The 23,278-nt window shown below is 44.5% G+C and overlaps 1 protein-coding gene across 7 annotated transcripts in view; it reads right to left on the minus strand.

The window, feature by feature from the left end:
• Positions 1–23,278, minus strand: part of LOC147032189 (choline/ethanolamine transporter flvcr2b-like) — a 91,941-nt gene that overhangs the window by 61,106 nt on the left and 7,557 nt on the right. For all 7 annotated transcript variants that reach the window (XR_015055071.1, XM_085869566.1, XM_085869565.1 and 4 more), the window contains exon 2: positions 20,717–21,044. Coding sequence is in view for 6 of the 7 variants with exons in the window: in XM_085869566.1 (XP_085725692.1) it covers positions 20,717–21,044 (328 nt within the window). In the remaining variant the exon portion in view is untranslated. The remainder of the gene's footprint in view (positions 1–20,716; positions 21,045–23,278) is intronic.

A 23,278-nucleotide genomic window follows, 5' to 3' on the forward strand; every position in this document is an offset into this window, starting at 1 on the left:
GTGGGAGAATCAAAGGCATGTGTTGAGATTTCTTTTAGTTAGGTTATTACATCGAACAAGCCATCCAACAACCATCCCATCTGCATGACCCCTCAGCCCATTACGATCCACAGTACCATCGCGCTTGCAGCCCTCGGTTAGTAGGTCACAGCACACATTTGCCCGAGACGGATTCCCGAGGATGTTCAAGGCAGTTTCACCACCACGACCCTTCTCGAACACGCGCGGAGGGGAGGGTCGGCTTTCTCCAAACAAGGCCGAAACCCCGCCCCGGAAAAGGTATGCCGTGGGACCCTGTCCAATCAAAGACAGACAGCGAGGTGTGTTCACCAAGGCCCCTCCCCACTGAGGGAGGTCCATAAAAATCCCCGAGCACTCTCTGAGAGCAGAGTTTTGGTGGGGTTTTGCTATCACGAAGGCTGTTACGAAGGGGTGGTAACAGTGGTTGTTAGGAGGGCTGTCACGAGGGTTGAGCAGAGGTTGTCGAGGCGGCGAACGCGTCTCTGCTGGCCCTCTACAAGGAAGGAAAGAGCGACCCCGTTTCCCCTCTGTGGACCCCAGCCATTCACCACCCGAGCTCCGCCACAAACCTCGAGTCCCACACGTGCGACTGGGAACCAAACCAGCAACCATTGTCAGGTGCCGCAGCACGGAGTACCCCTTCTCCGATGGCCAAGTACCCATCCGAACTCTGACCCCCAGCTTGTCTCTCTCCTCGGCTGCGAGGGTCCAATAAAGAACTCTGGGTTTCTTTTCATTTGTGTGTGTGTCTGCGTGTGGGCCCGTCTGGTAAGTAGAACTGAATAAGTGTTTTTGGATCATTGTAAATATTTCTTGCTTGCATATTCACCTCAAGTCTTGCCTTCGTCTTTTACTGTAAATAAAACGTTAGAAATGTCCCCAGTTCGTTTCCATCACTTCTTGCAATGGTCCAGCATGGTTCGGATCTGAGTTTAGCCGGGTTTTTATACCCGATAATCTGTTCATTCCAGCCGGCACGGCTTTGGCAGTTTCTGCTCGGCTGCACCCGAACCGGAGATGGTAGTTGGTAGTTGGATAATCTACCGCAGTTGGTAGAGTGACCCGGTTCGAGCAAGACGTGCCGAGGGCGTGGTTTCTCCAGTAGTCAAAAGAGTGTAGTTAATTAGGTAAATTGGTAATAGACAAATAGACCCTACGCTACGCGGTTGAAATATTGGTGACCACGGTCGGTTCAGCGACCCGCCGAGTCACGGAATTATCCGGAGCGACGGCCTACAATTCCGGGGAGTCTGGTAGAGACGACGTAGCTTTCCCCACTTAGTGGTCGTTCTCGCCACCGGACCCCCGGCCCACAACAATATCAAATATGTCCAAATAGGACAAATTAACTTTTTTTGCAGCTGGAACTGCTGCCAAGTTCAATTTTGAAAATCGGCTTCGTTTAAGAGATTTTAAAGGTTACGGCATGCGTGGAAATGAAATAACGCCACAAACGCTGCCGTCTCTCGGCGTTTATACGCATTGCAATATATCCATATGATGATCAGGCATTCGATGAAAAGAATGAGGAAAGTGAAAAAAATAACTATCATAAAGAAATCGTTGTGGTCTGTTCCTTATCAAGGCATGGTTGAGCAGGCCAAAAAAAAACATGGCGACTTCAAACCCAGAAAGTTTACCTCCGATACGTCTTAAGACCCCGTGGAGAGCGGTGACCGAGGATGCGCCTGATAAAGGATATATTTAAACAAGGCCGTTAATTATCCTCAAAAGGGATGTTTAAATTAACCCAAAACACTTTTTTTTCACTCATGCAATTTGTTGGAGTTCACTTCGTATGCATGCAGTTTCAGGCTGCGAAGTTTAATGGTTTTGGAGTTATGGAGGAGACACACATGAGTATAGATATTGTGTTTATTTTTTATATATACATGTATGGATAACCCTTGTACAACATGTTCTCATAATGCATTTTCGGTGCTGCGGATTTAATTCACCACCACAAACAGCATCAGCACTATGTCATTCTGATGAATCATTCACTAGCAACAGATGCTTTTGCCACGCTGGCATGTCACCCCAAGCAAGTCTTCCATGCTCCGTCACTCATAGTGGCCGAAACTATGGCTGCAAAGCTTGTAACAAGTGGCATTGGAGATAATGATCACATGAAGAAGTCAAGAGAGTCTCATTCATTGGACGTGAAATTAAAAGTTTGAGATCGGTTAGATGGAGGAGTACAGCATTGATATTCAAAGAGAGATTGGACTTCATGATTCAACAGAGAGAACCATTCGTGACAATCATAATAATATCCATAAAAGCGCTCAGACTACGAATCTCAGTGTTACCAGAACTGCAAGATCTCAACCTGATGCTATTGAGAAAATGCAGACCCACGTGTATCGAGTATCAGCACCAACAGAATATGCCCATGTCTGTGATGGTCATTCAAGAGAAGGTGAGGCATTTATATGGCGATTAACCAAATATACCAATGATCCAGTGCACTTTGCTGCCTGAGGTTTGACAGATGTAGTTTTCTGGCTGTCCTGAGGGTAGACACATTTGTTGTGGGCTTTGTGAGATGATCTGAGATTGTTTTCAGTCAGATTTGCCTTTCAGGAAGAGAAGGCAAGTTGTTTCAGAGCAACTGCCTCACTGCAGGATTTAATGCATCATGGGCAGAAAGAAGGATAGGATAATTGAAGACCGGATGGGATGAATCTGTGCGCGAGAAAAAAAAAAAAAAAAAAAAAAAAAAAAAAAAAAAAAAAAAGAGTTGATGACATGCACCACGTTTCAATTTGTTTCATTGAGCGGTTTCAGAGATGGCAAAAAAACATTTTTCTTTAATACAATATGTCTGCCATACCATGTGACCTATGATGCAAGAGTTATCAATAAGTCACCGTCGGGAATCCCTTCTATGATTAACGTTTTGCTGCGATCGGACAAGCCATTGTGGTGAAATAAATTCTGAAGACAAATATATATTTTCGACCAGCAAAAAGTTATACTTTGAGAACACGCACGCATACATGCACACGATATTGGCAATTTTTCGGTAATTAGTAGATTGGAATCAGTGATTACCCACTACGGTGCATACTGTATACAACCCAAAAACCTTGAGTGGATTTCCACCTTGTTTTGGGGGAATTTAAATAAATAAATTATAAAAAAAAAAACAACGTTGCATTATCAACGTTTCAGGGAGATATGCAGAAGCATTCATCTTAACAGCTGCATGTGATGGGTGGAAAAAAAAAGTTGGCTCCAATTTAAAAAACATGTTAGTACAGCAAACAACTCGGAAATCGGGTGTTATCAAATATATGTTGCTTTGAAACACAGAGAAACAACAACTTTTCTAAAGCACACCCAGTTCATATAAAATAACCAATTGCTTTAGAAATAGCGCGGACAGAAATTAAAACCGGCACCACATACCACAGGGACATGCACTAGAGGCCTGGGTGCAAGTTCGGTCCACACACCCACGAATCCCACGCACCGCACAAACGTAACCAAGCATGCAGGCACGCGCACATGCATGAAGAGTCCCTTTACAAATCCAAAGATACCCATTTATACAACGTCCATGTGTGCTGTCTGCAGATGTAACTCTTCGTGCTTAGAGCAATCAGATCTCCGGATCGGGACATGAACTATGTGCGCAAGACTGATATCTACAGTTGGGCACTCAAGTGGCTTAAGCACTCAGGCAAGCACTCCAACGAAATGGTTGATGAGGAATGGCTAAGCCTGGTGTTGGCTTAGTGGTACGGGTGGCGGCTTTGGATCCTCGGGTCCTGAGTTCAAGCAGGATACACCTGAGTTCAAGCTGAATTAAAAATACACCAGGAGGTTGACTCAGCCTGTCATCCTTCCGAGGTCGGCAAAATGAGCACCAGTGTACTAGTAAGGGGGACAGTGCATCAGCGGCATAGCCGCGTCCCAACCAATGATGCAACCAGTAGCCACAGGCTGCACTCGATAGAAAGGAATGGCTGACTTGGCAAGTGATAGCAAGCCGATTAGTAATGGGACACACCTGCAAGACCAAATAAACATCGCCAATTTCTTAACATTCTCAGATTTAATCAGTTATTTATTGCACGTGATCTGATCCTCGAAACAGAAATGACATACTTGAACTAGAAGGGCACTCAGTGGAGTGCATACCTCCACCATATAATGCCTGACCCACAAGAACATATAGAGCCCAATAAAAAAAAAATTGAAATATCATACTATATATCATTTTTTGGCCCCATTACTCAAATTCTAGAAGCCAGCTCCAGATCTTCCCAACATCCAATCAGTTTGTCCTCATCACACATCCAACCTGCCCTGCAAATTTAATCCAAATGCATCGAAACTCGATATATCCTGCACACAGACAAGGGTGAAAACAACCTCCTTCCACCTTTGGTGGTAGAGGTAGTCTGAGTAGATTGTGCAAAATCTCATCATATATTTATTATGCATGAAATTGCTCCAGCTCCTAATTTGAAAATTATAGAACTTACAAAAGCGATGTACACAGCGATTCATAGGTATGTATATGAGGGAATCGATCATATCACTGGAGGAAAGTGAAAAAAAAAGGCATTGTTGGGCAGGCCAAAAATAAAAATAAAATGGCAAAGACCAGTGAGGGAGAGCAGGCTGACCAATAAAGGATGACACCTTGATTAAGGATAATTAAATAACACCATTATTTTCAAAAGGTATGTTTAAATTAACCCAAACACCCTATTTTCATTGATGCACGACCTTGGAGATCCCTTCGTATGCCTGCAAAGTTTCAGGCCGCAAAGTTTCATGGTTTTGGAGTTATGGAAGAGACAAACACACACTGACTTACTGACTGACATTTATTACTACAAATATATTATGATGCGGAAGGGGGAGGGGATCCAAATCTAGACTGTGGTAAGTGTAACGTGGTCCGTGTTTCGAATAGGTTAAATTGCCATGCAACATGGACCTGTCAAAGTCCTGTAAAATGTGACACTGAGGCAGTGTATGTAATTTATAGACAGGGTAGTCAGGGTAATATGTGGCATAAACACCGCTCATTTGTGGGCGGGGCCAGGTGAGAACTTCATCATAAAAGGCACACATGTACGAAAAGGACATGATCTGTCCAGCTACTGCTAATATGTGCCAGCCACGATGGCATAATGCACTGTAGGGACCAGAAGCAAGTAATTCAGGCAAGGACAAATAAGGAGCAGTTTGGGAGAGAGAGAGGACAAAGTGGAGACCAAGAAGAAACATCATGGGGATAGAGGAGAGAAAGGGCATGCAGGAGGATGAGGCCGAGGAAGAAGTGCCTTGAGAGAGTCACAACGGCTGACTTACTTCATCTTTGGCTTTCTTCACAGCTGGCTCTTATCTCGCTCCTGCATCTCCAGCATGCACAAAGGGACGTCTTTGCCTGCAATTTTAACGTTTGAACAAATGTGATCCGTGGCACCGACTGCAGTTTGTTTATTTATTTCTCATCATTGTATACAGGTTTGCAAAATCCCTTCTCCCTCATGTCCGTCGAGTCACATGGTTTGTTCTGAACTGCTCATCTTGTCCACATTTTCCACCATGCTATTCATTAAAAACAAACTTTTTTTTAAAAGGTAAGAAACTTGTTCAATCTATCTGCTTTCCATGTGTGTGGCGTCAATTTCGGTTCATTTGGGTGACCTTGGGGAACTGAAAAGATTAATTAAAAACTGAATGCAGCAAAAGAGTTTCGCAAATCCGCAGACGCAAACAAGGCCTTTAGCGCAGAGGTGCCATGTTAAGAGCCTCGGAAATGACAATCTATGCTAATAAAAGGCTGTGTGTATGTGCGTGCGTGTCCTCCATAACTCCAAAACCATAAAATCTATCGGCTTGAATATGTGCATGCATACGAAGGGAGCTCCAAGGAAGTGCATGACTGAAGATTGGGTGTTTGGGTTAATTAAAAAAACCCCTTTAAGATAATTAACAGGCTTATTTAATTATATCCTTCATGAGGTGATAGTCGGCCAGATCGCTCTCTGGCGTCTCAAGGCATTTCCTGGGTAACGTGGCTGGGGCATGAAGCCACCATGTTTTTTGGCCTGCTCAACTATGCCTAGACTTGGAACAGGCCGCAACGATTTCTTCATGATAGTTTGTTTTTCACTTTACTGGCTCATTATTGAATGCCTCTTCATCGCGGTTCATGCCCCATCACCCTGCACGAGCGGTTGTGAAATAACACCCGATTTGCGAGCTGTATTAACAAGTTTTCCAAATTAACGAGCCAATTTTTTTTTTCAACTCATCGCACAGCTGTTTATAAAGAATGTTTGTGAACATCTCCTTGAAACATCTCAATAAACGTGACTTTTTTTTTCTGTGAAAGCTACTCAATGTTTCTGGGTTGTACACAATACGTACTGCAGTTGGTAATCACACCGACTCCAACCTGACGATTCACAAAAAAATTGCTGATATCGGCCAAGCGTGTGCGTTTCATAAAGCATACCATATTCTCTCTGCGAACTCCCCTATATCTCTGTCTCTCCATATCCAGATGGTGGTTCTGTCTGGAGGGGAGTTTGTCTGGACCGTGTTTTGAATATGACTGGTATAAAATGGATTTCAGACATTATTTTTTCCCATCCTCACTGTTATTCTATGCAAGATCATTTTAATGAAACGGTATGAATCATAATTAACACTGCACTGCACGTCTGCCTTCCCTTCCTCTCACCTCAATGTCTTCCCTTTCCACACCCCTTCTCGCTCCCTCTCTCTACTTTCTACCTCTTCATTCTCCCCACTCTCCCTCCCCCCCCCCTTTAGTATTACCATCAGCAAAGCGAAGGGTGTTATTTGCGAGTACATATGCGCGCACGCATGTTGCTGATGTCATGCACACAAATAATACATCACCTCAAAACTACGAGACATTCATATGGTACTCAAGCCTTTGCAGACCGAGATTAAAGCCTATGGTCACAAATAGACAAAAGCAGAGATCTAGATTTTACCCTTGTTGTGAGCTCATCAGGACAAGATACTGCTGATCCTTTATTCGTGGCCATAAAAGGCTCACGAATAAACTCAACAGAAGCCCCGTAACTTGATGAGGAAACAGGGAACAGATAGAGTCCCATCAAAGTGCTTGCTGCATGACCTGCAAGCAACAAGCGTCGCCTGCCATGCGAGCACATTGGTGATCAGCAGGGCAAAGACAGTCAGAGGTTTGGGTGGGGGTGGCAGGACATTGGCTTGAGACTTCCCCAGCACTCTTCCTTCAACCCCAGGACACAGACTTACCAGGCAATAAACACTTCAGCACCACCATTACAATACAATAAACAACTCATTAACCACCTTTTATTTACTTGATAAAATCCTTTGTTTATCTTGTATGCGAGCACAAAGGGACACCCGCAGTCTGTTGAAAACCGACAGACTGCCTTCACAAGGTTTTGCATGCTGCACCAGTATTTTGTTTCTGAACACCGAACAACCAACATGTTCATACAAATGTAACATTTGTACAAATTAATACGACAAGAAAATTATTTTTTATCATTTAAACAGAATTCAATGAATCACAAAACAGCTGAAATTTGGGAATAAATGCAATGAATATTCCAGAATATAGGTTCACAGCAGCTCAATGCACATTTCTGCAAATCTTCTAAATGCAAGAAAAGCACATACAGTACCACTCAAAAAAGTTTGGACACACCAACTCATTCAAGGGTTTTTCTTTAGTTTTTACTATTTCATACATTGTAGAGCAATAGTGAAGACATCGAAACTATGACATAACACATACAGAATTATGTGAAACCAAAAAAAAAAAAGTGTTAAACAAATCAAAGAACATTTTAGATTCTTCAAAGTAACCACCCTTTCCACACTCTTGGAATTCTCTCAACCAGTTTCATGAAGTAGTCACCTGCAATGCTTTTCCAACAGCCGTGAAAGAGTTCCCACATATGCTGAGCTCTTGTTGGCTGCCTTTCCTTCACTCTGCAGTCCAACTCATCCCAAACCATCTCAATTGGGTTTAGATCAGGTGGTTGTGGAGGCCAGGTCATCTGATGCAGCACTCCATCACTCTCCTTCTTGGTCAAATAGTCCTTACACAGCCTGGAGGTGTGTTTTGGGTCATTGTCCTGTTGAAAAACAAATGATGGTCCCACTAAGCACAAGCCAGATGGGATGGCATATCGCTGCAGAATGCAGTGGTAACCATGCTGGTTCAGTGTGCCTTGAATTCTTAATAAAATCGCCGACAGTGTCACCAGCAAAGCACCCCCACACCATCACACCTCCTCCTCCTCCTCCTCCATGCTTCACGGTGGGAACCACACATGCAGAGATCATCCTTTCACCTTCTCTGTGTCTCAAAGACAAAGACATGGTGGTTGGAACCAAAAATCTAAAATTTGGACTCATCAGACCAAAGGACAGATTTCCACCAGTCTAATATCCATTGCTCATAGTTCTTAGCCCAAGCAAGTCTCTTCTTCTCATTGGTCTCCTTCAGTAGTGGTTTCTTTCGAGCAATTCGACCATCAAGGCCTGTTTGCCACAGTCTTCTGAACAGTTGATGTTGAGATGCATCTGTTAGTACTTTAACTCCGTGAAGCATTTACTTGGTCGGCAATCTGAGGTGCAGTTAATTGGCGATTTCTGTGGCTGGTAACTCTAACTTATCCTTTGCAGTAGAGCTAACTCTGGGTCTTCCTTTCCCGTGGCGGTCCTCATGAGAGCCAGTTTCATCAGAATGCTTCATGGTTTTTGCGACTGCACTTGAAGAAACTTTCAAAGTTCTTAAAATTTTCAGGATTGACTGATCTTCATGTTTTAAAGTAATGATGGACTGTCATTTCTCTTTCCTTATTTGAGTTGTTCTTGCCATAATATGGACAATGACAGTACAGACAAAATAATGGTCTTTTACCAAATAGGGCTATTTACTGTATACCAACCCAACCTTGTGACAACACAACTGATTGGCTCAAACGCATTAAGGAGGAAAGAAATTCCACAAATTAACTTTTAACAAGGCACACCTGTTAATGGAAAAGCATTCCTGGTGACTACCTCATGAAGTTGGTTGAGAGAATGCCAAAAGTGTGCAAAGCTGTCAAGGTAAAGGGTGGCTTCTTTGAAGAATCTAAAATATACTTATTTTATTTAACACTTTGTTGGTAACTACCTAATTCCATATGTTATTTCATAGTTTTGATGTCTTCACTATTATTTTACAATGTATAAAATAGTGAAAATAAAGAAAAACCCTTGAATGAGTAGGTGTGTCCAAACTTTTGACTGGTACTGTATATATTTAAATATAATCAAAGAAAAAGAAAAACAAGCAAATGTTTCATTGAACATGCATGATAAAGTTAAACATTGCATTTGTTCAAAGCAATAATCATTCATATTTGCAAACAAAAACATATCAAACTTTAACATCACTCGGTTGAGTGCATATCTCCACTCGGCTGAACAGTTTACGGTTTGTATCCAAATGATAGGCCAGATCTGCATCCAGACCATAACCAAAATCTCAGCTTCTCATCTCATCAAAATCTCATCTCATCCATCCACCAAGTTTCGTGCAAATCTGTCCATAACCTTTTAAAGTTATCCTGTTGACAGACAGACGTGAAAAACGACCTCAGTCAACCTTACATGGCGGAGGTAACTAGAATGCACAAGAGAGCAGCCGACTCATGCTGTCGTTTCCTCTTGGTGTAAAACCATCCTGGAGGACACTAACCTATACTGTCGCCTGCCCTTGTGCAAGTAAATATAGTCCTGTATGAATATATTTTTTTCCTTACGAACTCAAAGTTGAATTTGAGACATTTACAGCATGAAACTCCGCCAGACAAGGCAAGACAATCAATGCTCACACACTCAGCTAATGAGTAAATATTACTTTACAATCCAAAAGTAATCATGGTTAAAATTACAGCAGATGATGACCAAAATAATAAACAAAATAAAAATGGAGCAAAACCTTAAAATTTGACATTACAAACATCTATATATTTTACCAACCAGACACAAACACACCAAGCAGGCAACATTATCAAAACATTGCGAGAAATATAACAAGGAAATGTCAAATAATGGAACAAGGTAATATCTATACGAATAAATAAGAGTGCATTCATCCGTCAGTCAGTCGAAAACCAAGAAATGTAGCAGCCCCAATCTTTGCATGCATACCAAGAGAATTTAAGGTAATGCAGGAGTGAAAATTGGGTGTTTGGGTTCATTTAAACACCCCCTTTGAAGATGATTACGGCCTCATCGGACACCTCGCTCTCCCTCGATGGGGTCTTAATTCGCAATTTTTTTTGGCCTGCTCAATTTCATTTCACTTCGGTTCATTGTTAAAAAAGAATCCTTGGTAAAGGCAGTCAGAAGACTGATAGATACAAGGTTACATCAGAACAGCAAGAAGAATCATGTTAATCTTCTTCTTTCGGCTGCTCCCGTTAAGGGTCGCCACAGCGGATCATCCGTTCTGATCCGCATAATGATTTGGCACAGGTTTTACGCCGGATGCCCTTCCTGACGCAACCCTGGTCGCCTCTTACGACACAGGGATATGGTACACCTATTCTAACCGGGGCATACACGGGGCCCAGTACACTGGTACTCACTTCACCGACCTCGGAAGGATGACAGGCTGAGTCAACTTCCTGGTGTGTATTAATTCAAGCTGCCAACAGGGCTTGAACGCAGGACCTTTTGGATCCCAAGCCGCTACCCTAACCACTACGCCAACACCAGGCTAAAAGAAGAATCATGTTAATAACAAACATAAAAGTACCAACCAAGATCACGAGTTAAGTTAAAACACAATTCAAACAAACATTATACATCAACATAAGATTAAGCATTTTAGTCAAAAAAGGAAGTCAAATTGTAGAGCCAGAATAATGCCTTGACTTGGAACTGGACACAATTTAACGAAGTCGCCCCCCCCCTCCCTCCTCACTCACATGATCAATGCCTATGAATCGCTGGATACATTGTGATGCTTATAAATGTCCAGATGCCAGCATTCGTGGCTTTATTTAATTTCCGCACGTGCCATAACATCTATAATCTCTTAAACTACCGTATTTTCACGACCAAAAGGCGCACCGTGCCAAAAGGCGCAGTCTAAGTTGTGTGTGCCGTTCCTGTATTTGACACACACATAAGGCGCTCCTCACGATAGGGCGCGGGTTTTATATGAATATCCTCTACTACGTACGTCCGCCGTACAACAACACACTCACACAAGCACACAAGTGTGCGTATTTAAAAATAGATCGGGAGCAAAATTGTTTGGTTGTGCTTTATTAAAGTATTAGTTACAAAAATACTAAAACAATCAAATACCGGTAATAGTCTTTAATCAAATCCATCGAAATCCTCATCCTCTGTTTCGGAATCGAACTGCGCTAAACCCAACCTAGCAGGTCCACCTTCCTCGCCGTCAGAGTCACTTTCTGCACCGTGCGGCTCCTCCGAAATGATGCCGGCTTTAGCGAAAGCTCGGACAACAGTGCCAGCAGACACGTTAGCCCAGGCATCAACAATCCAGTGGCAAACTGTGGCGTAACTCGCCCGGCACTGCCTTCCACCCTTTGTGAAGCTGTGCTCTCCTTCAGTCATCCACCGCTCCCACGCCGCTCGCAGCCTCACTTTGAACGGCCGGTTCACGCCGATGGCTCGGCTGGATCCGTTTGTCGCAGATGTGCTTGCTGCAGTAGGAGCGGAAGTTTTCCATCATTTCTTGATAATCCGCCGGACGTTGCTGCGCTATCGTAGTCCTGGTCCGGATGGAAAAATGGCACCGTTTCATGAAGCGAAAGCACCAAGACGGACCTCCGTGGAAATGTTCGATTTTCATTTCCTCCGCTATCGATACTGCCTTCAGTCGGATCGTGACCGTCGAAACGCTCCTCCCACTTGCTCTTTGCTCAACGATCCACTGCTCAAGTCTTTCCTCCAACTCTGGCCACCTCGCCTTGTTTCCACGGAAACTCAGCTGCGTCTTCTTCACCTGTCGCAGCTCGTTTTCCAGCTTCCTCCACTTTCGAACCATCGACTCGTTGATCTGGAAATTCCTCGCCGCGGCTCGATTCCCATGTTCCTCCGCATAGCTGATCGCCTTCAGTTTAAACTGAGCTTCATAAGCGTGTCTCTTTGCCATTTTCGGGGTTGTTAAAACAGCAATGTTCTGCATACCGCACATACCTGTTCTTTTATACACACAAAGGGCGCACTGCACTATAGGGCGCGTCGCACATTTTGACAAAAATCTAAGACGTTTATATGCGCCTTATAGTCGTGAAAATACGGTAAGCTGAATTTCAAAATGTAAATTCCAAAATTTAACTTACCAGCAGTTCCAACTGCCAAGAAAAGAATAAATGAAATTAATTTGTTTTGAAAAAGAAGTGTTCATTATCCAATTCAGAAATCGCTTGATATTCCAGATGCATGGTGTTTATATGACTGATTGGCAATAGCTAATCTCATGCCAAGCCTGCCATTTCCTCATCAACCATTTAATTGGAGTGCTCGTGAGTGCTTAAGCCACTTAGCAAGTGCTATCCAAGCTGCTTGGTTGTTCGTTATGATAAAAGTACCCATGCTTTAAATCTAAACACATCAATCGACATGTGTTTCTGCCTATGTTTGGCCCTGCGGTACGTGCCTCTGGAGGAGTCTCATCGGGTGAAAATGAGCAATTTTATTTTTACAGGATATAGTTTTGTTCAAACTTTTTGTGGAATCTGCTTTCATAATCCACCCCTCACTTCAACATCAATACAAAAAAAAAATAAATGGTCCATTGACCTCGTGTTTGCCATATTTGTTCTCGCTGTGAAGGCATAGACCGACATTTTGTGTTCCGTGGCTTGTTATATTTTTGAATTAAATTTCGCAAATTTCCAACTTGAATTCCTCTTTAAAGAACTGTTTTAAGTGTAAATCTATGTGTTTGTCATTATTTATGTATTGTTACGGTTGTGAAAATTCACAGAACACCAGTCAGGTTCCCCAGAGGTCAGTTATTTCGATAAGTGTGTGTTCTAGGTTAGAATTCCCCACCGATGGAAAAAGGGATTTATTCGTGCGCCGGGCTGTGCATCTTTGAGTTAGCCGTTATTCTTTCTCTATCTTTTATTTTAAAACAAACACATCGTCACAACAACCACGTCCGCGTTTGATCGGCGATTTCATGGCAAAATCGGATCAAAACGGTGTTACCCTCTGAAGGAGCTGGCCAATCAGAAGTGAGAGGGGTGGATTCAGCCTGGGTGAAGGTTCAAAGGTGAAAAGGGGGAAGGCGCTGATTTCGGGTGACGAAGCCCACAGCGGCCCCTCTCCTTGGGGCAATAAAAAAAACCGCGTTCGCGCACCGACAAGGCAGTTGAGTGGTTGGAGAGACGAGTCAGTTGAGCAGTTGGGCCGAGTCGCAGTGAAGGACTTGGCGAGTGGGACATTCGGCTGTTAGCCGAGCAGTTGGTGGTGAAGCTGGCGAGCGGAGTGGAGTTGGTTCATCGGGGCAGTGAAGTTTGTTCACGGGAAGGTTCGCCAGCGCAACCAGGAAGCCGGGGTCGAGACCCGTTCACCCCTCCAGCGCGTCGTCGGCTAGGCCAGGCCGCAGTGAAGGCCAGACGACAGAGGGGAACCGCACAAGCTCCTCGTCAAGCCGCCCAAGCGACTGGCGCGTTCGCGACGCACCGGGTCGAACGGAGACACCAGGGGTCGCCGATAATAAAGACCCATCGAGTCACCACAAGGGTTACGATATAACCTGTCCGGTCTCTCAGGGCCGATTCCGGTCATCCCGGCCCTGAGTGCATTAAAGGCTCACGAGCCTGATTCTTTCTTGGGTTTTGCATGAAAGTCTGTGGTGCCTTATCCTGAAGTAGAATTGTTGTTAAGTGCCTGTATATACTTGCGTTCCGATCAAACTCGGCTGTAAGCTTTGTGCTCATGTAGTGTCCCCATCCCCCCATTGACTGCTTACGTGCTGGGTCGAAAATAAAATACCCATATTGTTTGAATTTCAACCCGCTCGTTGCGTCACTTTCTCCATTGACTGCCATAATGCGTTCGGGAAATTAGCTGGCTGATTATAAAGCCGATAAAATAATCTGGTCCGACGGGAGCTGGCGAATTAAAACCGCTCGGCATTCGCATACGGAATGAGCCGCTTAAGCGGCTCGTTTTCGTGCAGGCCCCGTCGAGGTATAAACTCCCGGCATTTCTGTCCGCGTGAATAGTTAGGTATATCAATAATTCGGCGATTGACCCTGTAGCGCGTGGACAGAATAGTTGGCTAGTTTATGGTGTATTAAAAACACCCGTAGCTGGGTTTCGGCGTTTGTCCAGAAGCTACGACTAGATTGTAGCGTTCGGTGGACGAGCGGCCTGGATTGGGCTGAAAAGGTTGTGCGCACGCCGAACAGGCGGAAATCTATAACAGTATATTATGCATGGATATAAACTGTTACCACAATGGCACTTGGCCAGTCGAATGGTGTGTTGTTGGTTGTCATCTCCATGTGCGGGTTTCAGAAGGTGGAACGAAGTCCTAACAGGTCTCGAAGTATCCAACCACCATTTTGGTAATGGCGGTCATGAATTATGGACCAAGGTGTGAAGTTTTTTGTTCTCAATGTTTTGTTCCGAGGGCTCTTTTCAGGATAGTCACAGAGCCCGAAAGCTTCCAACTGCAGTTAGTTTGTAGTAATATTTCCAGGAATGGTTTTCTAAGATCCAAGGTTCTTCTTTTCATTCCCGTTGCTCCAATGGTCGCTGGCACAATTTCAGCACCTTTCTGCTTCATTTTTGAGATCTTGGTGTTTGGTCATTCCCATGCATGTTTCACTCCAGCTTGTGCATCAGCAATTGCTCATCATAAACACCATTTCAAGCAGTACCATGTGCAAGGATTTCTTGAGTCCAAATGTCTGTTCCATAAAGCAAGTAACCTCTGTGAAAGAGTTTGTGAGGATGCTAAGCAGCAATATGCATCTTCTGTAGCCGATTCCATTGCGACCCAGCAACTTGGCTCTCGGGACTTGGCAGATTGCCAACAGTGAACTCGACCGCAATAAATCTTCTATACCTCCTCTCTTTCATGTACCTGAGGTTGTTACTTCAGCTCTGGATAAGGCTAACCACTTTTCAAATCACTGCTTCAAATTCTACCCTCAATGATCAGGAACACCATCTTCATGATTTTCCATCTTGTATAGACTCTGATATTCCTGTTCCATTTATCACTCCTCAGGTTGCCAGAATTATTCGCACTGTGGACGCCTCAAAAGTGAATGGTCCTGATGGAAAGCCTGTGATTGTATTGAAGACGTGTTGTCCTGGACCGTCAGATTCTAGCCAAGCTATATATACAACCTGTGCTTGTCTGCTTCAGCATTTTCTTCATCCTGGAAAGTGGCTTCTCTTGTCCCTGCTTTCAAAGGTGCTGGCAAGCATTCTGAGCCATGCAACTATTTCCCCATCAGCCTGCTTGCTGTAATAAGCAAGGTATTTGAATGCTTCATCAAATGAACAACTTCTCGGCCATCTGGAAGACAATGAAATTCTCATTGGCATTCAGTACAGCTTTCGCCATTCTCGCTCTACTGGTGATCTGCTATCATTAGTTATGGATCACTTCAACAGGACACTGGAGCTCATGAGCGAAACTCAATTAGTTGCTTTGGATATCTTGAAAGCCTTTGATAAAGTGTGGCACAAGGGTCTGCTCCACAAGCTTCAATCTTGCAGTATATCTGGAGTGATACATTCAATAATTTTGGTTTTCCTTACAAATTGAAAGATGAAGGTGGCCCTTGAGGGTCAATCTTCTCTGACTTGCTCCATCAATTCTGGTGTTCCACATGGCTCTGTCCTTGGTCCCATTCTGTTCCTCGTCTATATCAATGATCTTCCTGATAATGTTCTGTCTCAACTTGCCATGTATGCTGATGACTCCTCACTTACTGTACATCTGCTGATTCACTCAACACTACTCGTAATAAGGTTGAAGTTTCACTGGACAATGATTTAGAGAATGGTGTTGAAGTGGAGGCATAACTATCTGGTAACCTTCAATGCAAAGAAAACTAAATTGTTGTGCACGTCTCACTCCAGAAACAGGTCTTTCCTTTCTGTGCACAAGATATCTTCAACCTTAACAGAATCATCTGAACTTCGGCTTCTTGGTTTGGATATATCTCTAACCTCCGTTGGGATAAGTACATTTCTGGTATTGCTTAGAGTGCTTCCAAGTGAGTTGGTTGTCTTTATCGAGCGCAGAGGTATTTACCTCCTGACACTGTTTTGTACCTGTAAAAGACAACTATACATATCATGGAGTACTGCTGCCACATTTGGGCTAGAGCACCAGCCTGCCACTTATCTTTATTTGATAGTGTTACGAATTTGGGAATTCGATTGCGCATAACATACAGGTTCCTTTAGTCAGCTATGTCGATAAGTGCTTGTTCCCTAGATAGCTCACCTTCCATGGTTTAAATGTTCAGAAATAGATTAGATGTGCTGCGGATCGATTTAATAGTTAGGGAACGAACAATGGAGACATCCTTCCCCCTCTTCTGTGAAGAGGAAGAAGAATCCTGCAGTCCCGTGACTCATGACTCAACAACTCCCTCCCACCCATGGTTAAGCGAGGGGATGGAGCACGAGGGCATGAGTCACGCTGGGATCGGGGGAAGGGCGGAGAAGGATAAGGACGAGATCCTTTTTGTTCTTGGTGAGTAAGCTTTTTGCTTCAGTTGAGAATAGTCGTTCAGCTGACCGTCGGGTCCTGCTTGGCTTGCGTTAGGGTCGAGGCCTTCGGAAGCTTTTTGCTTCGGCTGGCTCGGAAGGAGGCTTTTTGGAGGCTCTTTGCTTTGACGGTTCCGTGAGCTTCGGCTTCTGCTTGGCTCGGGAGAGCTTTTTGCTTCAAGCTGCCCTATTTGGAAGGAAGTTAAGCCGGTCACTTGGCTCGAGCTGCGAGTGGTGGCTTCTTCTTCTTGGTTCGTGGAGCTCTTTGTTCTCCATTTTGGTTCCCGGCTTGGTATGACTCGTCAACCTCTTCGTGGAGGTGGTTCCTCGGGGAAGCGATGCATCGACGGGAAGGATTGGCGCCTCGTCTCACCAGCAGGTGTTGAGAAGCGCAGGAGGATTCGCGGGAGCTCGGGAGGAATCGTGGCTCGGCGATTGGATCCAGCTCGCTCTTGCTGGAGCCCAGGTCCAAACAACTTGAAGACCACATGAGGTGGAGAGGTTCGAGATAGGTTCTAGGTTTCAGCTCACCTGTCCTCTGAGCTGGAGCTGGTTATTAAAGGTCTCTGCCACCATTTCGTGTGTGCGTGTGCGCGTGTGCGCGTGTGCGCGTGTGCGCGTGTCCGTGGGCCCATCTAATAAGTAGGAACTGCTGTTAAGTGCAAGTGACTGTATAGACGGTTGTAGTTCTTTTGTTGCTTGTATAGGCGCATACGTGTTTTGCCTTGTTTAATTGCATACGTGCTTTATTATAATAAATGTCCTTGTGTGAATGTAAACCTGTTCGTTGCGTCCATTCCCTCATTGAACTGCCCCATCTTGCACTCGGAATGTAGTTGGTTTTTAAATAGCCGCTAAAGTGATCGGGTCCGGCGATAATACCCGCTCGGTTATCCCAGAACGGAACGGAACGGACCGCTTAAGCGGTTAGTGTCCAAGCAGGCCTTCGCTGAGGTACGGTCCCTCGGGAGGTTACCCGCACGGGTACTTAGGTATATCGATATTCAGCGATTGACCCTATTTCGCGTGGGTAGAATACGGACTGGGCCGTGGTGGGATTAAAAAAAAAAATAAAAAAATAAAAAAAAAAACACCCGTGACTGCTTTCTGGCGTTGTTCCAGAAAGTCACGACTGGATTGTCCGTTCGGTGGGCGAAGCGACCGCCATTGGTGAGACGGTCGTTCGCATGCCGGGCGGGTGGGAAATCTACAACAATAGGCTCCAGAAACCCATAATTAATCTGGTTCGTGTGAAGATTGGTTAAATTCTTTAAAATATCTATATCTACTGTATATCTCTCTCTATCTCTCACATTTTCCACAGATATTTTAATGGAAAATGTTTTGCTGGACTAACTTGGTTCCTCCTGTATGAGTGTTTGAACACAAGACTCAGTTTGCCATCTCTGCACACCCATGCACTATAGCTGATCCAAAATGCAGAATGAAAGACTATGCAGACAGCACAAGGGATAATTTCTCAAGGAATAAAGTTAAATATCTTTCTCTTTGGCACTTATTGTTCCTGCCTTGTTATGCTTCCTATTATCCTACGAACGACCCAGCTTCAAGAAGAATGTCAATTACTACTTCTTCCATGATTGAGGTTGCATCACATTTCACCCTATAACTTCCTGAGGCTTGGATGTTTTTTTTGTTATTTTTCTTTCGCTTTATCTCACCTTCCCTTATCCCATTATCAGAGGTGGGTGGCATTATGCCTTGTTTGTGGCAGTTTCCATAAATTAAAAAAGGAAATGAAATTAAAAAAACGTCTTCCTGTGATTTCATCATTGATTTTGTAAAATCAACAATTTTCAAAAAATAAAAATAAAAAGGTAATAGTTATTTTTATGACAACCTGGTCTCTTTCACTTAGTTGCTTTTTACCAATGGTGCTCAACTCTAATGCTGATGGAAAACCAGTCACATTATATGTTGGCACATCAAAAGCTTCAAAGATTGTTCCAATCAGTGCATGATGTGCAAATGCTAGACCAAAGCAAACTCAAAACCAGTGCCAGCACTCTCACAAGACCCATTGATCGACTAAACAAGCGTTATCATTGTGGTTGAAAAACATGCTGTTATGCATTTATCTTGGTTTCCTGCCAGCAAAGAACATATGCATCAGCAAAGAGATGAGCCATTGTTACATTGATAGACTATTGCAAGGACGTTAAAAATGATGAAATAAATAATCAACTTTGCTAGCCTGCTCCCAAGTTGAAATACTGTTGTGGGCCGGGGTTCCGTGGCAATAAACGAACACTAGGTGGAACAGTGGAGTCGTCTCCCACCAAACACCCGGAATTTAAGTCATGACTCTCGGATAAGTCCGAAGGTCACGGGTCCCTTAGCGGACCATGGTAGTCAATACTTCAACGGCGTGGGGTAGGGTTAATTGTCCAATTTCAATATACCTAAGTACCCACGTCGTAAAACTCCCAGGGAAACCACACCCTCGGCCAACTCTGTCCGGACCAAGTCACAGGTACCGACTCGGATCTGGCGTAACCGAGCGGAGTTACCAGAGCCGCGCCGGTCCCAATGACAACTTGCCGGCCCAAACGGCCTCGCTATTTCTCAAGTCCGAACCATGCTGGGTCAATGAAAGAAAACACGAACAACGAACTGAAACATTTAACAGGGGATTTATTTTACAATAATAATCGGGGAGGGAAGCACACAAAGAGCAGAGTTATCCGAATAAGAAATGTAATGTACAAGGAACAAAAACACTTAACAGCTCTACTTAACAGACTGGGCCCATGGACACACACACCGAAAAAGAAACTAGACCCCGTGGGTCTATTTCAGTCCTTAGCCGGGCCAAGGTACCTGTCCCGCTTCGTGCGGTCTATTCGAGCTTGTCCGGTGGTGGGACTCGAACCCACCGCCAACAACGCTGCACCAAGCTCCGGCGACCAAGAACGGCACCACAGACGCCAGCCAGCACGGCCGCAGACGAAGCAAATCGCCACCGGACTGCAGTCCCTCCGCAGTCGCCACGAAGACACCGGTCTGCCAAAAAAACTGCTCCTAACGACCACTCTGCAGTCACCACGATCACTCGGCAGAACCCTCGTCGACCAAGCCAATCGCCCCCAATGACTGCTCACCACTCGACTTATCCTTCCCCTCCCCCACGGGTCGAGGGAAACGCTCTGAGGTACTCGCCTCCGGATTGGACAAGGGGGTTGTCGGGCGACTCATGGCCGCCGTTGATTGGACGAGCTCACGGTGGGCAGAGGGAACCTCACCCCTGTATGTGACACGATGTATGTGGGCGATGGCGTTGTTGTAGTTGGTGATGTAGAGGATGTAGTTGTTGAAGATGTTTAAAAAAAATAAAAATAAAAAAAATAGAAAATAACTCGTAGCGCACACACGAAATTCCCATTGGACAGAAGGAAGGATTCCAACTATTAACACGTACTTATTAAAATAACTGAACGACGGGGACTCTGGCTGCTTGTGTGTACAAGGTTTCCAAATCCGTAACAATACAGCTTCAAAATAAAAAAGAAAAGGCAGATATACTCAATATATGAATATGTGGGGCTTTCACTATGCCTAGAACAAGGCAGGAACAATAAGTGCCAAAGAGAAAGTAAAGATATTTAACTTTATTACTTTAGAAGATAATTGTTGTTTCGTATGCAATCTGTGGCTGCTGGTTGCATCTTTTATTTTTTTTTCTGGAAGCACGCTGTGCCACTGATACAGTGCCGCTATTACCAGTAAGCTGGTACTCTGTCGATCTCAGAAAGATGACAGGCTGAATCAACCCAACTGGTATTATTTACACGAGAAGATAGGGAAACCAACTCGATAACAAAATGCAATCATCGACACAAAAATCAATCAGCAAAGGAAATTCATGAAAGACAAGGCTGCTCACCTGATTCCCAAAGACACCCAGTGCACAGGCAGTTGAAACTTCACGAGGACCAAACCAGACAGAAGCAATGTGGGAAGGAAGGCCCAGGATGAGGGACTGGGCACAAGCACACATGACCTGTCCAACCACGGTAACGGGAAAAAGGTGTGGTTGAGCGCTACCAGTCTTTACCCAGGCCCCAGCACAGTTCAACGCTGCTCCGAGCAGAGCAACAACACGCAAACCCTGCATGTCCAACAGCCATGTTGCCGGGAAGATGAGCGGGATGTACACAACCATGTAGCTAATGGACAACCAGTCCACATCGGTTGAACTCACATTGTAGTAACTGCAACGTGAAGAGGAATTGAGAAAAATGAATTATTAAATCGCACATTGCTGCTAAAGCAAGTCTCATCACGTCATTCATTTGCAAGAGAGATTTGGAATAAAAAATAAACATACATATATATATATATATACAGATGTTAGTCCTGGGGGTAGCCAAGCCCACGTTAACCCCCAGACCCAAATAGTCGTGAAGGGCGGTTAACAACACCAGTCCCTGGACAGCCGAGCGGTTCCTTATGAATAGGAGGCGGACACGTGGATCCTCGGAGATTACAACGCGTGCGGGAGGGGCAGGGCACAACGGCGGAGGAGCACAGCACAGAGGGCACTAACCAAGACAGCACAAGGGGGGTTTATACCCAAACCCCACTACAAATACAAGGATACAGTTTATTAAAATGAACACATTTAATGAAAATAAACAAATATTTACAAAGGACAACAATTCAAAAGATAATAATGAAGTAAATATTTCCTAAGGTCGAAGTGACTCTTCAGACAGAAAAAAGAGAAAACAAAATAAAAAGAAAACGCCTCCTTTCGAGTGTCCTTGTACTTGGCCCAGCGCTGATCTCCGTGGAACTTGGAATCTAGGCGCTTCTATTGGCATGTGCAGACGCGTACAACAAACTGGTTCCTCGCTGCTTCTCTCATAGCGGGACAAACACACACCAGGCAATCCGCGAGCAGCACTCCACACCAAGGCTCAGAGACAAACTACAATGGCTTTGTGCGTCGATAGTCCTCACCGACCCAACCAAGAGCCGAAGGCCAACATCTTGCTTCACCACACGAGCCAAATCGACTCAACATGAACACAAGAATTGTGCCGTCGTCCTCGGGCGTGCGCTCACCCTGAATTCCCGCCTCCTCTCACGTGCGTTCTCTTCTCTATTCCTCTCTCTCGCCTCTCAAAATGCGCAACCAACCCATCCTCTTCGACGTCACGCCTCAATCCTCCGCGGCTTGGCGTGCTCGCACAAAAACCTGGAAAAGCGGAGTTCTGCCTGCTCGACTAGCTTCTGATGGCACGCTCAATCAGCCTCGGGGTGTTACTTCGCCAATCATCAGGGAAGGGAGAGGAAGAGCTATGCCTCACCAAATGTTGCTGGGAGGGATGCGAGTGAGTGCGAGTGTGTGTGAGAGAATACTAGCCGGGAGGCGACGATGGTTCGTGGGCATTATTGAACAATGCCACAATAGGTACAATCGAGTTTGTGGAAGCTTTTGAGGAAGCCCTACCGTAAAAACCTCTCCCGTCAAAATTGACCAAATCAAATCAGATTTTTTTATATGTTGTACTTATGGACATTACGCACATATTCTTGGAAATGAAATTGCGAGAAAAAAAATAAAAAGTTCAAGTGGGCGTTGCTCCACCCACAAGGGGTGTGGGACGCCCCTCATACAAAAAAAGACAACTAGACCATGATATCTAGCTTGTGTCCAAGTTTCATAAAACGTCACAGAGCTATGCTCTGGAGAGAGTCACAAACAGACAACGAAAATAGTGGTCACTGCTGGTGCCCACTAACCAAAAAAAACAGAAGTAAGATGAGGGGTGGAGGTGGGTTTCGTAAAGAGAAAGATATTGTGCTTCATGAACACACACACACACACACACACACACACACACACACACACACACACACACACACACACACACACACACACACACACACACACACACACACACACACACACACACACACACACACACACACACACACACACACACACTTTAGTGGCAGAGGTAAAAAATGAAAATAAAAAAAAACTCATGTCAGAACAGCTGTACAAACAACAACGGAGTTTATAATGTAATCCGCTGGCACATCCGCAAAAACTTTGATCCCAGTTGCAGAAAATTTGTGGGAGCATGAACCAAAAGTAATCACTGAAAACATAGAAGTACCTTCCGCTCACATACGAATGAATGATCCCATCCAGCATGAACATCAAAAACAAAGTATTGTGACCAGATATCATATTAGATACAAAAAAAAAAGAGAAGGCATTGCTTATTGAGGTGTTAATACCAGTGATTTTGGACAAAACGATGCAGAAATCAAGAAAATGACCAAATACAAAACCCGAGTGAGAAGATCCTGGAAGCTGAAGAATACCAAAGTTGTACCAGTGATTGCTGGACCTACAGGAATGATGACAAAACCTCACAGAGATATTCAATAGGGGCAACACCCCTGGGTGCTCACCTGGTCGTGGCTGGAT

Source organism: Eptatretus burgeri, chromosome 2 (genome assembly GCF_056783735.1).
Source record: "Eptatretus burgeri isolate ZD-2024b chromosome 2, Ebu_testis_v1, whole genome shotgun sequence".
Lineage (NCBI taxonomy): Eukaryota > Metazoa > Chordata > Myxini > Myxiniformes > Myxinidae > Eptatretus > Eptatretus burgeri.